Here is a 14,649-nt window from a genome sequence, read left to right as displayed (position 1 = left end):
AAAGGTAAAGCAAATATGTATGTGTATCTATGTAAATATTTTTGTGCCCACATACATATTTGCTCAGATTTTAGTCTCATCATTGTTTATATGTTTAGTCTATTTTTGGTTTTTTTTATAAACACCGCTAAAAATCATTAAATGCATCCCAGTACTTCCAATTCTGCCTCTTCGTCAGTCATTTAATATTGTTTGAATTGAATTCAGTTTGTGTTTTAATGACTTTTGTGATTAGTCAAACTGTACATTACATTAGAAGATGTAAGGGAAAAACTTGGTTTAGGTTATATTCTATGTATCACAGTTACCCTTTACATGATTTTTTCATCATTATTTTCAACTTCACACATCTTGTAGTTCTCTATGCAAACTATTTCAGCTTCTAGTACTGTACATATCTATGTCTTCTGGATGGGACTGCCCATGATCCATGAGCTTGGGGTCAGGCATAAACTGTGTAGCACCTGAGGTAGATTCTGATTTTGTCTTTGTTTCAAAGATGAGTTCTGTTGGCAAAGGCACTGAAAGTTTCAGGTTGTGAGTTTTTGCGGATATTTCTATTTCACCAGAGTTTTCTTAGTTTTTTCTTTAGGTTTAGGGAGTGATTCTTTTTTGTTGTTTTTTTGTCCACAATGATTTAACTGCTTCATAAATTTGCTGGTTTGTAGTGTATGCCTTTTTCCCAGTTACCTTGGCAGTTATTACTGACTGAACTGGGTAGCAAACAGTTGCTACAGTGGCCAGTCCCAGAGGATAAGCAATTTTCTTAAACCTAGAACCTTTTCTTCCTGAAAACAAGCCTGCTAATCCTGAAACTGTAATCACTCCAGTTTTTGGAAGAAAATCTCTAGGTGGATTCTTCAAATAGACATAAGCATCTTTTCCAAATTGTACTGTATCCATTATCCCATTTTTCACAAAGACATAAACACCCTTGCACCAGCCAATATAATGACCAGTTGTTTTGCAGATGGATGCAAAGCCTATTTGTAAATGACCAGGCTGCTCTTTGACATATTTAGACTGCAGAGGTGGGGTGGTATATATGGAGAGCTGCTCTGGTTTTACTAGCTGCTTTTTCAATTCTTCTTCTTTGGCTGCATGTACACTTACAGATGCACATATCAGACCTGCAGGTATGGTTGTCAGTTTTCCCATCGTAACAGCCGCCATATCTGTGACCTTCTCCATGTAAGTTTTCATATGGTGGGCAGAGAGGGACCAAACAGTTCGACTGTCTCTCAAGGGTTTTTATTAAGAAAAGATGCTGAATTTTGTCAAATGCTTTTCTGCATCTTTGACAGGATTATATGTTTCTTATCTTTTCTTTTATTAATGTGATGTATCACATTGATTGATTTACAAATATTGAACCAGCCCTGCAGCCCAGGAATGAATCCCACTTGATCATGGTGATTAATTCATTTTATATGCTGTTGAATTAGATTTGTTAGTATCTTGTTGAGAATTTTTGCATCCATATTCATCATGGATATTGGCCTGTAGTTCCCTTTTTTTGCTGGGTCTCTGTCTGGGTTGGGAATCAAAGGAATGCTGGCTTCATAGAATGAGTCTGGAAGTTTTCCTTCCCTTTCTATTTTTTGGAACAGCTTAAGAAGGAAAGATTTTATCTCTGCTTTAAATGTCTGGTAGAATTCCCCAGGGAAGCCATCTGGTCCTAGACTCTTATTTGTTGGGAGATTTTTGATAACTGATTGAATTTCTTCGCTGGTTATGGGTCTGTTCAAGTTTTCTATTTCTCCCGGTTTGAGTTTTGGAAGTGTGTGGGTGCTTCTTCCAGGTTGTCCAGTTTGTTGGCGTATAAGTTTTTATAGTATTCCCTGATAATTGCTTGTATTTCTGAGGGATTGGTTGCAATAATTCCATTTTTATTCATGATTTTATCTATTTGGGTTCTCTCCCTTTTCTTTTTTGAGAAGCCTGGCTACAGGTTTATCCATTTTGTTTATTTTTTCAAAATTAACTCTTGGTTTCATTGATCTGCTGTACTATTTTTTTAGATTCTATATTATTTATTTCTGCTCTGATCTTTATTATTTCTCTTCTTCTCCTGGGTTTGGAGTGTCTTTGCTGTTCTGCTTCTGTTTCCTTTAGGTGTGCTATTAGATTTTGTATTTGGTATTTTTATTGTTTCTTGAGATAGGCCTGGATTGCAATGTATTTTCCTCTCAGGACTGCCTTTGCTGCATCCCAAAGCGTTTGGATTGTTGTATTTTCATTTTCATTTGTTTCCATGTATTTTTTAATTTCTTCTCTAATTGCCTGGTTGACCCATTCATTCTTTAGTAGGGTGTTCTTTAACCTCCATGCTTTTGGAGGTTTTCCAGACTTTTTCCTGTGGTTGATTTCAAGTTTCATAGCATTGTGGTCTGAAAGTGTGCATGGTATGATCTCAATTCTTTTATACTTATGAAGGGCTGTTTTGTGACCCAGTATGTGATCTGTCTTGGAGAATGTTCCATGTGCACTCGAGAAGAACGTATATTCTGTTGCTTTGGGATGCAGAGTTCTAATATATCTGTCAAGTCCATCTGATCCAATATATCATTCAGGGTTCTTGTTTCTTTATTGATCCTGTGTCTAGATGATCTATGCATTGTTGTAAGTGGAGTATTAAAGTCCCCTGCAATTACCACATTCTTATCAGTAAGGTTGCTTATGTTTGTGATTGTTTTATATATTTGGTGGCTCCCATATTTGGTGCATAGACATTTATAATTGTTAGTTCTTCCTGATGGATAGACCCTGTAATTATTATATGATACCCTTCTTCATCTCTTGTTACAGCCTTTAATTTAAAGTCTAGTTTGTCTGATATAAGTATGGCTACTCCAGTTTTCTTTTGAGTTCCAGTAACATGATAGATAGTTCTCCATCCCCTCACGTTCAATCTGAAGGTGTCCTCAGGTCTAAAATGAGTCTCTTGTAGACAGCAAATAGATGGGTCTTGTTTTTTTATCCATTCTGATACCCTGTGTCTTTTGGTTGGAGCATTTAGTCCATTTACAAAGATAGGTTTTAGAGTCATTGGGATATCTGTAAGCTTTTATACTTGTAGTAGTGTCTCTGGTACTTTGTGGTCCTTGCAGCATTTCACTCACAAAGTCCCCCTTAGCATCTCTTATAGGGCTGATTTAGTGGTGATGAATTCCTTCAGTTTTTGCTTGTTTGGGAAGACCTTTATCTCTCCTTCTATTCTAAATGACAGACTTGCTGGATAAAGGATTCTCAGCTGCATATTTTTTCTGTTCATCACATTGAAGATTTCTGCCATTCCTTTCTGGCCTGCCAAGTTTCAGTAGATAGGTCTATGGCTACTGTTATGGGTCTACCTGCTATGGCTGCCTCCATTTTATTTTGCACCTTATAGCATTTTTTAATTCATCATGACTATTTTTTAGTCCATTGATCTCTGTAGCAATAGATTCTCTGCTGTCCTCTATGCTTTTTTCAAGCCCAGCAATTAATTTTATGACTATTATTCTAAATCCTTGTTCTGTTATATTGCTTAAATTGGTTTTGATCAATTCATTAGCTGTCACTACTTCCTGGAGTTTCTTTTGAGGAGAATTCTTCTGTTTCGTCATTTTGGCTAGTTTTCTGTCTCTTACGTGTTTTAAAAGCTTGTGTGCTCTGCTCCTGTGAGCACCGCTGTATTAAAGGAGGGTCATATGCTGTCCAGGGCCTGGCCCTTCAGGACGTGTTTTTTGGGGGATTGTTACTTGCTCTCTGTTTTTGTGACTTTGGTTATTTTATTATCCTACTCGTAGTAATACTTTGTACCCTCCACGAGGTGTGGTTTGATTTGTTCCTTGGAGTAGCCCTGTAAAGGAAAACAGGTAGACAAACAGGAGACAAAAACACACAAACACACAAATTACACAAACAAATAAACAAAAACCTAAAGACTAAAAACAAAAAACCCAAAAACAACAACTACAAGTTAAGAAGAGGGTGGAGGCGGTGCTGATGGAAGAGCATACACAAAGAAAGAAATGACAGGAGTGGGGGGAAGGGGGGGGTAGGGGGCGTGGAGAAAAAATAAACATTGATTAGGCAGAGAGACTAAAAGGCTTAATCCAGAGAGAGAAAGGAAAATAAAGAAGGAGGTGGGGAAAACGAAATGAAGATCAAATTACCCAGAGAAACTATATGACTTGATTATTCCAGAGAGAGAGAGAGAGGAGTGTAAAGAAGGAGGTGTAGAACATGAATCAAGACAATGGATTAAATATGCCTGTTGAGACAGACCAATAACCAGAGTAACCAGCCTAGGGGAGGGAAGAGATAAGAAGGAGAAATGGGGGGTGGGGGTGGAGAATATATTTATATATCCAGAACTGACCTAGAGTTAATCTGGGTCAGTGCTGCAGTGCTTGTAGGTAGTAGCTGTCCACAGGGTCTGTGCCACTCTGGTGGATGTAAAGTTACCCAGTACGAGGGGGCGTGGTTTGGCGTTTTCTGGACCCACCTCCATTATGGGCCAAGGGAGTGATCCCTGAGGCCCTGCCTTGGAGTAGTGGTGGGTGGGAATGGTGATCTCCCAGTGTCTTCTCCACGGAGCCAGACCTGGTGGACTCCGTTGGAGTCGTCCGCACTGTGCTGCGGGTGCAGACGGGGGCGGTCCTTCTGGCTCCACCAACTCCCATGACCCTGCACTTGGCTGGGATTCAGAGTCCTGCTCCATGAGCTCTGGCGTTGGGGAAGCGCATCTCAATGTGGCGTTACGTGGTCCGGCTGGCTTTGTCTGTGCTGCCACACTACAGGGGGGACCGACTTCTCCTATTGAGGATTGAGAGCCGATGCCCTTACTGTGAGCCCCTGGGTGGCGGACGCAGGCAGGCCTTGTCTTTTCCCACAGCACTCCAGGGAAACGGCCACCTTATTCTCCTGCAGACTGCACCCTCGGCCCTGCCACCATGCCTGGGGGTAGTGGACGCAGGCAGGTTCTGTGCTATCACGCAGCCTTCCAGGGAGGGAACCACTTTCGCCAGCTGTGGACTGAGCCTCTGACCTACAACTGCACCTAGGCCTGGCTCCCTCCTCCCCAGGGAGGAGCACAAACAGGGAGCCGGCCCCAGTCCGAAGAAAGCCCTGCAGTTACAGATCAAATCCCTCTCAGTCTCAGTGCAAGGTCTTTCTCCTGTCCAGCTCTGGTCCTGCACTTCCAGAGCCACTCTTTCTCTTCCCTTTGTCTTTCCACAGAAGAGGGTTCCTCCCCTCCGTGTCCACGCGGCCTTTTTTTATCTCCCCCAGTTCGAAATTACCCACCTATCTTTTTTCCAGCTTTCCCATTTTCTTCCTAGTAGATTCAGTCTCTTTTCCTCCCAGGCTCTGGTGTTCAAGGTCCTTTGGCTTCTACACTTGTTTGTTTGAGAGACATAGGACGTATGGATCCCCCTACTTGGCCATGTTGGCCCCCTCAATTCAAAGCACTCCTGTTTTTTAAAGATGTGTGATTACAGTATATTGGATCCTAAGTGTAGTTCAAAGTTTTATGCTTTGAAGATTGATGCTCTGTTGATCCTGTAGTCTTTATTAACACAAAACCCCTTGGACAACACTGTATTGGACTAGTTTGAGGCGTTTGCCTAAAAGTCAAGTATGATGTAAACTTCTACTCCCTTGATCTAAGCTGTTCATAGGAAGCTCCTAATAAAAGTGTGTAGACTACATAAAAGCCAAGAAAACATCCTTGACTTCATTTTTTAAAATGGTATTGTTTCATTGTATTTCCATATTCATTGCTATTTCTGAGCTTGAATTAAAATTTTATTTAAGGGAGGGGCTCCTGGGTGGCTCAGTTGGTTAAGCGTCTCATTCTTTTTTTAGTGCTCTGACTTTATTTATTTATTTTGAAAGAGAGAAAGCGCATGTGCTAGCAGGGGAGGGGCAGAGACAGAGGGAGAGAGAGAATCCCAAGCAGCCTCCATGCTGTCAGTGCAGAACTCAACATGGGGCTTGATCTCACAAACAATGAGATCATGACCTGAGCCAAAACCAAGAGTTAGATGCTTAACTGACTGAGTCACCCAGATGCACCCCAAACATCTAAGTCTTGATTTCAGCTCAGGTTATGATCTCACAGTTGGTGAATTCAGGTCCCACATTGAGCTCTGTGCCATCAGTGTGGAGCCTGCTTAGGATTCTTTCTCTAGCCCTCCCTCTCTGCCCCTTCCATGCTCTCTCTTCTCTCTCAAAATAAATAAATAAACTTAAAAAATGTTTATTTAAGGGAAAGAAGAGTATATGTTACTTGCCATATACTAATCTAGCATTAGGTTGCTACCATTTTTTCCCCCTTATATCCCACTTGCTTATTATGTAGGATTTTGAGATTTTTATCTATGTTTATGATGCAGCATTGTATAGAGATTTTCTTTTTAAATTAAATGATTCTTAGAAGGTATTCCAAGTTAGATTTTTCCTTCCTTTTTTCTTAATGTCTTCACATATTTTTCTTTTCTCTTCCTCCTTTTATCATTGACCAAAGTTCAGGGTTTCTAAAACAGTGCTTTCTCAAAGAAATAAAGTGTTCACTACAGATGTAATTTTAGATTTTCCCATAGCCACATTAAAAACATAAAAAGGAACAGATGAAATTTAATATATTTTATATAACTCTATAAATCAAATTATTAGCATTTTAACACATCACTTTAATTCTTTTATATTCTCTTTATATATTAAGTCTTAAAAATTTGGTGTATGTTGTACTTACATCACATCTCAATTCTGACTAGTCACTTTCCAGATAATCAGTGGCCACATGTGACCAGTATCAACTGTATTGGACATCCTGTTTCTAAATCATTACATCTCAAGTTCTTTGCTAGTTTAGAGAATGAATAAATTGGAAATGTTTGCATATAGTCAGCAGTGTATCTGTAGGGGCTTTTTTTAGCCCATGATTCCTAGAGTAATAAGGAATTTTGCTTTAATAAGAATGAACTAGCTTATCAGAGTGTCACTGACATTGCTGAATCTGTACAGAATACCTTGGCATCTGAATTAGGATATGTTAGGTAGTGCTGTTCAATATAAAAGAACCCTTGAACCTCCATGTATTAAAATAACATATCTATATTCACAGTATTCTTTGTTTCTTGTCCAGTGTGGATGGGCAAGGAGGAACTCTTGTTTTTCATAATCACTCCCAAATTAAGGGTGATGAGGCCCCATCTCAACACGTATTTTCACAATCACTGTGGCAAGGGGCAAAAAATTGCAGGTTGTATTCATCGTTACAGATAAAATTTTAAGATTTTTTTTTTAGGGAATATTTCATATAAAAAGACAAAGTTACAGAGTGCTGTAATGAACCTCCATTTGCATCACTCAGTTTCCCAGGCAATATGCATCTTATCTCAGGCATTATATAATCTATGCATAAATACTACAGCATTTATCTTTAAAGAAGGACCATAATTTTATTATCATACCTAACAAAATTAACAATTATTCTTTGGTAGTATCTCATATTATCTCTGTATTCAGCATTTCCTAATTGTTTCAAAGATGCATCTTTACAATTGGTTTGTTCAAACAGGGATCCAAACAGTATCTGTACATTGCATTGGTTGATATATCTTTAAGTTTCTCAATTTATAGTAATTCCTCTGTTTCCATTCCTTTTTTATTGCTGTTTTTTGGTTGAAGGAATAGGAATTGTTTTCTAAAGAATTTCCTACATTTCTGTGTTTGGTTGATTGTATTCTTGTGGGACACAATTTGACATGGTTCTCTATCCCCAGTATTTTCTGTAAAATGATCTAGACACTTGATTAGATTTGTCTCAATTCTTTGACAAAATAAAAGTTACTTTTATTTTACTTTGCTGTTTTCTCATGTGAATATAAATCTTAGCTCTGCATAAATGGGTGTCACCTATTTCATCAAAATGTAATTTTGTTAACATTAGCTCTTTTTGGGTCTACTGGTCTACTTTAACTTGTAAAAGGAAACCAATACTGCTGAAGACTTACCCATGTTTTTAGCACTTCTCAATGTTATTTTTTTATAACCCGTGATTGGGGACACCATTGTCCAGTCTTCTAAGTCAAGAAAGTATGAATATCAGAGGGAACAGTTTCTACTCTGCCTGTTAAAACTAATTCTGTTGTCTTGTATTTGTGTATAAATATTCAGTTTCTTTAATATGACTAAGTACAGCACTGAATGTTCTAATTTCCCAATTTTCAAGACCAAAATTTTTCTTATTTGCCTGGCTGTTAATGCAAACAATGGAAGTGTTCTTGCCATTATTATGTTATTTCTCAAAACACAGTTGCAGGGTATGGTCTAATGTACTAGACTCTGTATTGTTGACCTACTTTTATCAAGAGGAAATTAAGTTAGAGTGACTAAAATTAACAACTCAGGAAGCAACAGATGTTGGTGAAGATGAGGAGAAAGGGGGACCCTTTTGTACTGCTGGTGGGAATGCTAACTGTTGCAGCCACTCTAGAAAACAGTATGGAGATTCCCCTAAAAATTAAAAATAGAACCACCCTATGACCTGGCAGTTGCACTACTAGGTATTTATCCAAAGGATGCAAAAATGCTAATTCAAAGGGGCACATGCATCACGATGTTTATAGCAGCACTATTGACAACACCCAAATTATACACACATACACACAATGGAATATTTCTCAGCAGTCAAAAAGAATGAAATCTTGCCATTTGCAGCAACATGGATGGAACTAGAGTGTATTATGCTCAGTGAAAGAAGTCAGTCACAGAGAGACAAACATGATTTCACTCATACGTGGAATTTAAGATGCAAAACAGACGAACATAAGGGAAGGGAAACAAAAATAATACAAAAACAGAGGGAGACAAACCAGAAGAGACTCTTAAATACAGAGAACAATCTGAAGGTTTCTAGAGGGGTGTTCAGTGGGGGGATGGGCCAAATGGGTGATGGGCGTTAAGGAACTCACTTGGGATGAACACTGGGTGCTGTATGTAAGTGATGAATCACTAAATTCTACTCTTAAAATCATTATTACACTGTTACCTAACTTGGATTTAAATTTAGAAAAATAATAAAAGAGGAGATTAAGTTACAATCAGTATTTAATCTGCTAAGACCTAGAAGTTTAATTATTAATTAAAAACTTCTAGGGGTGCCTGGATGGTTCAGCAGTTAAGCATCTGACTTGGGCTCAGGTCACGATATCACAGTTCCCAGGTTCAAGCCCCATGTCAGGCTCTGTGCTAACAGCCCAGAGCCTGGAGCCTGCTTTGGATTCTGTATCTCTCTCTCTCTCTCTCTCTCTCTGCCCCTCCCCTGCTGGGCAGGGGTGCTCTGTCTCTGGGGGGCTCTGGTGTGCGCGCGCGCTCTCTCTCTCACTCTCTCTCAAAAATAAATAAATATTAAAAAACCCTTCTATCTTAGAACTAAGATGATTAATGTAGTCATATTAGATAATTTCTCCATATAATTTCTTTTTTTGCTTGTCATTCATTTACTCATTTACTGATGGCCATATTTTGTCTTTGGCTCACTATTCAGAGTAGAGTTGAACCATAAAATACTGTTATTACACGAAGGAATTCCCTGGGTCTAAAGCGAGAAGGAAGAGAAAGGGTAGAAAAAATACTCACTTTCTAAAAGTTTAAAAATTATATTTAAGATTATGTTTGTTACTAGAAACAAGCATTAGGAGGCCTGTTTAAATAAATGGATTATGTCCAAATGTTGGACTCCTATACAACCATGATAAAGATGAGGTAGATATAAATACAGAGGTAGAGAAAAAACTCTAAAATACATTATTGGGGTGCATGGGTGGCTCAGTTGGTTAAGCATCTGACACTTGATTTCGGCTCAGATTATTAACTCACAGCTCATGAGACTGAGTCCCATGTTGGGCTGTATATTGGCAGCACAAAGCCTGCTTGGGATTCTCTTTCTCCCCCTCTCTCTGCCCTTCCCCCATGTGTGCTCACACACGCTATCTCTTTCAAAGTAAATAAACTTAAAAAAAAGAATATGTTATTTAAAAAAAAAATAAAATACTTTGTTAAGTGAGAAAAGCAAGGTACAAAATATGCATAATGTAATCTAACTCTTTAAAATTAAAAGGATATGTCTGTGCTGCCATGTGCAAAAATATTTTTCTAGGAGGATACACAACCTTAACATGATTTTTATATATTTTTTAAGTTTTAATCATTTGCATCTACTATTTTAATTAAAATACATAAAGATTTGAAAGTACATTTTGTGTAACAAAACATTAGAAAGAGGTCTTTAAATTTCAGATGTGTATTTTGTCCTTATTAGAAATATTAGAAAAGACAGCAAGAATCTGTTGATTATGTTCCTCGTTGTAGGAAATGTTATGGTTCTTAAATTGTTACTTAAAAAAAGATCACTTTTTCCTAGGATTTCCATTTAAACAGAGTTAATTTGGAAGAATCTTCAGGAGTAGAAAATTCTCCAGCTGGTGCTCGACCAAAGAGAAAAAACAAGAAGTCTTATGATTTAACTCCAGTTGATAAATTTTGGCAGAAACATAAAGGAAGGTAAGTAAGAAAAGTATCAGTAAGTGAAAGATTCACCCCTTAAAAAGAAATGAAGATGTCATATGACAATGAATTTGATTAAAAAAATCAAAAAGATCATGGTGGTTCATCTACACAAGAGGTAGCCATAACTAAATAGTCTGTAGAGATGTCTTTATTGCTTGATTTTTTCCTGATTCCTAGGTTGTTTTTGGTTGTCTTTTAGGGGCCACTTGCCTGTTGATTAAAACCATACTATATGATTTGGTAGATTTTATATAGTTTTTTTAAATTTTGTTGCTATCCATTGACCCTCTACAAGACCATTTCTGTCTTTCATTAAAATAGGTTTTTGTGACAGGAAAACATTGAAGTGCAATTTTCCCTCTTTGTTCCATATCTGCCTTCATACAAACACAGTTTTAGATAACTGTGGAGAGAGAATAGCTAAGCCTGAAAATCAGATTTGTTTAAAGCACATTAGAAATAATAATTTGCTTTGTGATTTATTGTAGGCAGATATATAGATTCCATGTGTTGCTATGTCCCTTTAAAGTTTAGGGTATTTAATGGCCTCATTAATTGTTATAAAAGTTATCTAGTGGTCCTTATGGCTAGGGAAGTCATTCTAAACAAACAAACCAAAAATATCCTTTTTCTCTGAGAAAAAGAATGCTGCTCATCAACAATTACAGAATTATAATGTTATTTATTATTACTATTATTTTGAATATTTCAAGCATTACTGTACCTATATATGTGTCCATGCTCGTGGTATGTCTATTCCTTTTGGCCTCATTTATGTTTAAAGAGAAGTAAAATAATAGGATTGATTCAATCAGCTGGATTTTTTGTGTGTTTTATCTGTTTATAACTTTTTTTTTTTTTTTTTTTTAACACTGGGAAGTCACATTGCTTATAACAAGGAATTTTATTTTCTCTGCAAAGAAAAGTCACTGTTTTCCTCTTTCTGCTGTGGCAGTTTAGGTACTATTATGATTGATTTTATTTATTTTTATATTTTACTTTTTAATATAATTTATTGTCAAATGGCCTTCCTTCCATACAACATCCAGTGCTCATCCCAACAAGTGCCTTCCTCATTGCCCATCACCCACTTTCCCCACTCCCCCAACCCTCTCAACCCTCAGTTTGTTCTGTGTATTTATGAGTCTCTGATGGTTTGCCTCCCTCCCTCTCTATTTGTAACTTTTTTTCCCTCTTCACCTCCCCCAGGGTCTCCTGTTAAGTTTCTTAAGATCCACATATGAGTGAAAACATATGGTATCTGTCTTTCTCTGACTTATTTCACTTAGCATAATACTATTATAATTGATTTTAAATGATTTTCTTCTCTTTAGAATTCCGTAGTCTGTATTTTTTTCCATAGTGGCAAAGAACAAGAAATTACATTTACGTTATTTATAGAGTATGCAGAGTATTTTAAAGTTAACTTGAAGATTCACATTTTTGGGGGGCGACTGGGTGGCTCAGTCAGTTGAGCATCTGACTCCTGATTTCTGCTCAGGTCATGATCTCACAGTTTGTGAGATAGAGCCCCGTGTCAGCTCTTTGCTGACAGCTTGGAGCCTGCTTGGGATTCTTTCTCTCCCTCTCTCTGCCCTTTCCACGCTGTATCTCACTCTCTCTCTCTCTCTAAATAAATAAATAAACTTTAAAAAAAAGATTCACATTTTCTAATAGAAAAAAAGCTTAAGAAAAAAATGTCTTCCTTCAAATATGGAAGATTTGACTATTTTCTTTAGACTATATATTTAGGAACAATCTAAGAAGTCAGTTGAATAGTAAGATATTTAATTCTTTGTAAGTAATTGTAGCCCTGAATAACTCTCACTCTAATGATTGTACTACAATATTAGAGAAATACAGTAATAGTAATGTATGTGCAAAGATACTGGGAGATTGTATAGAATAAAAGAAGTAACTTAAATCTTTCTGAGCTTCATTTTCCTCATCAGTAAAATGTAGGGATGATAATTCTACCTATTGCCCTATTTCAGAGGGTTGTTAGGAAGACAAAGTGAAAAATACAAAGAAGTAACTTGCCCAGAGTCATCTAGTTATCATTGGTAAAAACAAGAATAAAGGCCAGTCCTGGCAGATCCCAAAGGTCCTGGTCTTAATTATTAATAGTATGTACCTCACCAAGACCGTGGTTAGATTAGATGAGAAATTGAGACAGATTTTTAGCATTGTGTTTGGCATACAGTGAGCACTCTGTAAATGTAAGCAGTTATTGTTTGTTAGTCCTAAGACTAGAAGATACTGGAGATTTCAGGATTATCTAATTCAGCCAGCACATTTAAACATGCTCAGTGCTATATTCTGCCAGCATAGTCTGCTGAAGCTGAGGTTTATGCCTACAGTTGTCATGTCAAACTGGACTGTTTTCCTCAAAACAGGGAGTTCTGCCATTTCTCTCAGTCTCCATTGGGTGAAATGTGCTGATTGTGAATGGAGTGTTACCAGGTGTCAGGGCAAAGTGCTTTTGTTTTATTGTCTTTTCTTTTTTGAAGGAAGCAAAGCTTCTGGCCTCTGCTAAAGCTGTAGATGAAAATTATTTACATTAGGGACTATTTCATGGTCAACCACACATTCGTTTAGAATTATTCAAGATTAGTGCCACGTGAAACTGTTCCAACCAAAGCTGCTCAATGATTGCAGATCACTTGTGTCCTAAGTCTACGGATATTACTGCTAAACCTCATTTGCCTGGAAGAAGACATCACACATTAGAACAGCAAAACTGTGGCCTGTATTCTGTTTTTACTAATAGTGTTCTAAGATATTAAGCTTACAGAATTAAAAGACCTTTTTTCACAATTACCTGCATGTAATATTTTTTAAATGCCGTGTTTGTAGTTATATGAACCCATTGATAATCTGTGTTAATTTGGTTAGTAATATTTAATTGATGTTTGGTATACCATGTCTCCTCTTCTTTTTCAGTCACTTAAATATTTTACTTTTTTTCCTAACAGCATATAGGTGAAGAAAAATATGATATGGCTAATGAAAATAATAGGAAAAAATTTAAATGTCCTTAAATGCAGAAGTATTATGATATGCATTTTAAAGAAATAATATTTATAATATAGATACTAGAAGGATATATAGTTGGATTTATGCTAAGTGTTTTCTGCCTATGTTATATATAAAAAATACTCAAATCCAAATAGGTACATTTAAAATAAAAATAAATCCTCATGGTATATATTTCAGAATTTATACAAAAAGGACTATTTTAATGTCATATTCATAGTTCATCTTGTTCATTACTGTTTCAGTCCATTCCCAGAAGTTGCAGAATCAGTTCAGCAAGAACTAGAATCTTACCGAGCACAGGAAGATGAGGTTAAACGACTTAAAAGCATTATGGTAAGATTCTGTTTGCTGTCTTAGAATTATACAAAAGTAGAAGGACATCTGGAGGGAGGAAGAGGTTAACTTTTTTGTTCCTTATGAAAATTTGAGCCATTCATTGTTTTAATAACAAAAAAAAAGTATTGTCAATTTACATAAATTATCTCTTAAAAAAAATGTAAATACTGAGAAGAGCAAAATTTTTTCAAAGAATAATCTGAATTTATAATCTGAAAAAATATATAATGTGGCTTCATGTTAGAGGTCTGTGTTCTAGCGCTGCACACTCTAACTGTACTGTGATACACTCAGCTTGTGGCCATACTGTTTATTACTGTGTGACCAGTGCCAAGCTTCTGCGCCTATTTCCTTATTTGAAAATACTCGGTGCTGCTCGGTGGTCATCCCACCATTTATATTAGACTGGTGGTACCTAGAACTCTAATGTAACTATTAGAGATGGGTGTTTGTTCCTTAGAGGAGAAGAATCGTCACTCTGGGTGACTCAGATCTTAGTGTTTATCCGTAATCTGAGGAATATATTGATTTTTATGTTTCTGGGATCTTTTTTTTTCCTTCTCAGGGACTAGAGGGGGAAGATGAAGGAGCCATAAGTATGCTTTCTGACAATACTGCTAAGCTAACATCAGCTGTTAGGTAAGTAGGCAATATACGCCCTTTAAGTCTGTCTGTTGATAAGATTTATCTTGAAGGCTAAAAGTTTGGCTA

At 37.0% G+C, this 14,649-nt stretch overlaps 1 protein-coding gene and 1 pseudogene across 1 annotated transcript in view; one reads left to right on the top strand and one right to left on the bottom strand.

The window, feature by feature from the left end:
* The window catches only part of SCFD1 (sec1 family domain containing 1), a 121,285-nt gene that overhangs the window by 32,759 nt on the left and 73,877 nt on the right, over nt 1-14,649 (top strand). Inside the window, exons 11-13 of the mRNA XM_049612961.1 lie at nt 10,418-10,557; nt 13,845-13,935; nt 14,504-14,577. Coding sequence (XP_049468918.1) covers nt 10,418-10,557; nt 13,845-13,935; nt 14,504-14,577 — 305 coding nt within the window. The remainder of the gene's footprint in view (nt 1-10,417; nt 10,558-13,844; nt 13,936-14,503; nt 14,578-14,649) is intronic.
* On the bottom strand, nt 193-1,173 carry LOC125909608 (MICOS complex subunit MIC27-like; annotated as a pseudogene).

Source organism: Panthera uncia, assembly GCF_023721935.1.
Source record: "Panthera uncia isolate 11264 chromosome B3 unlocalized genomic scaffold, Puncia_PCG_1.0 HiC_scaffold_1, whole genome shotgun sequence".
In the NCBI taxonomy this organism is placed as follows: Eukaryota; Metazoa; Chordata; class Mammalia; order Carnivora; family Felidae; genus Panthera; species Panthera uncia.
This window is presented reverse-complemented; position numbering and strand designations above follow the sequence as displayed.